At 36.3% G+C, this 661-nt stretch overlaps 1 protein-coding gene across 3 annotated transcripts in view; it reads left to right on the top strand.

Moving 5' to 3' along the window:
• Window positions 1-6: 6 nt before the first annotated feature.
• brm (ATP-dependent helicase brm) overlaps window positions 7-661 on the top strand; it is a 23,271-nt gene continuing 22,616 nt past the window's right edge. For all 3 annotated transcript variants that reach the window (XM_018029573.2, XM_026816087.1, XM_018029572.2), the window contains exon 1: window positions 7-274. In XM_018029573.2, coding sequence (XP_017885062.2) covers window positions 29-274 — 246 coding nt within the window. In that variant the 5' untranslated portion in view covers window positions 7-28. The remainder of the gene's footprint in view (window positions 275-661) is intronic.

Here is a 661-nt window from a genome sequence, read left to right as displayed (position 1 = left end):
GGCAAGTCCTTCACCACAGTCATCTCCAATGCCACCGCCACAAGCACCAAGCCCTATGGGTCGCCCTCAACAGGCACCATCACCATCTAATCCTCAAGGTAGTCCAATGGGTCCACCACAGCATCATCCCCATAGTCCAACTCAGGCTTATCAACCTGGTCCACCAATGCCACCGGGTGGCCCACCTATGTCTCAATCGTCTCAACAACCTCCACCTCAACAACAAAATTATTCATCTCATCCACAACAAATGCAGACTACTATGGGTCCACAGGTAAGAAATAATAGATTTTAGTTCATATCCTTTTATTCATATAAAAATCATCTACAATAAAGCTAAAATATGTAATTCACTAGTAAAAGTTAAAATGAAAGAGAGGAAAATATGAGATAACGTGAATATAGAGGATATGAACGGTATGTAGTTTACTACAACATTACCATTTTACCATTACCATTTTAAGCTCAGTCCATTTCTTTGCCAAGAAATCTGCGCTTGACCATAACTGCTGTTATAAATATAACACATGTATAATAGATTTTAAGTCTTTTATTTTAACTTCGAAAATAATGGTGCAATCAGTTTTTGTAATACTTAATATGAAGTTTTGAACATAATTCTTAAAAATATTACATATCTCAGAGTATTATAATACAATGT

Source organism: Ceratina calcarata, unplaced genomic scaffold, assembly GCF_001652005.2.
Source record: "Ceratina calcarata isolate Rehan_Ccalc_2016 unplaced genomic scaffold, ASM165200v1 scaffold482.2, whole genome shotgun sequence".
Classification (NCBI taxonomy): domain Eukaryota; kingdom Metazoa; phylum Arthropoda; class Insecta; order Hymenoptera; family Apidae; genus Ceratina; species Ceratina calcarata.
The sequence above is the reverse complement of the archived record's forward strand: the minus strand, read 5'-3'. Positions and strand labels throughout refer to the sequence as shown.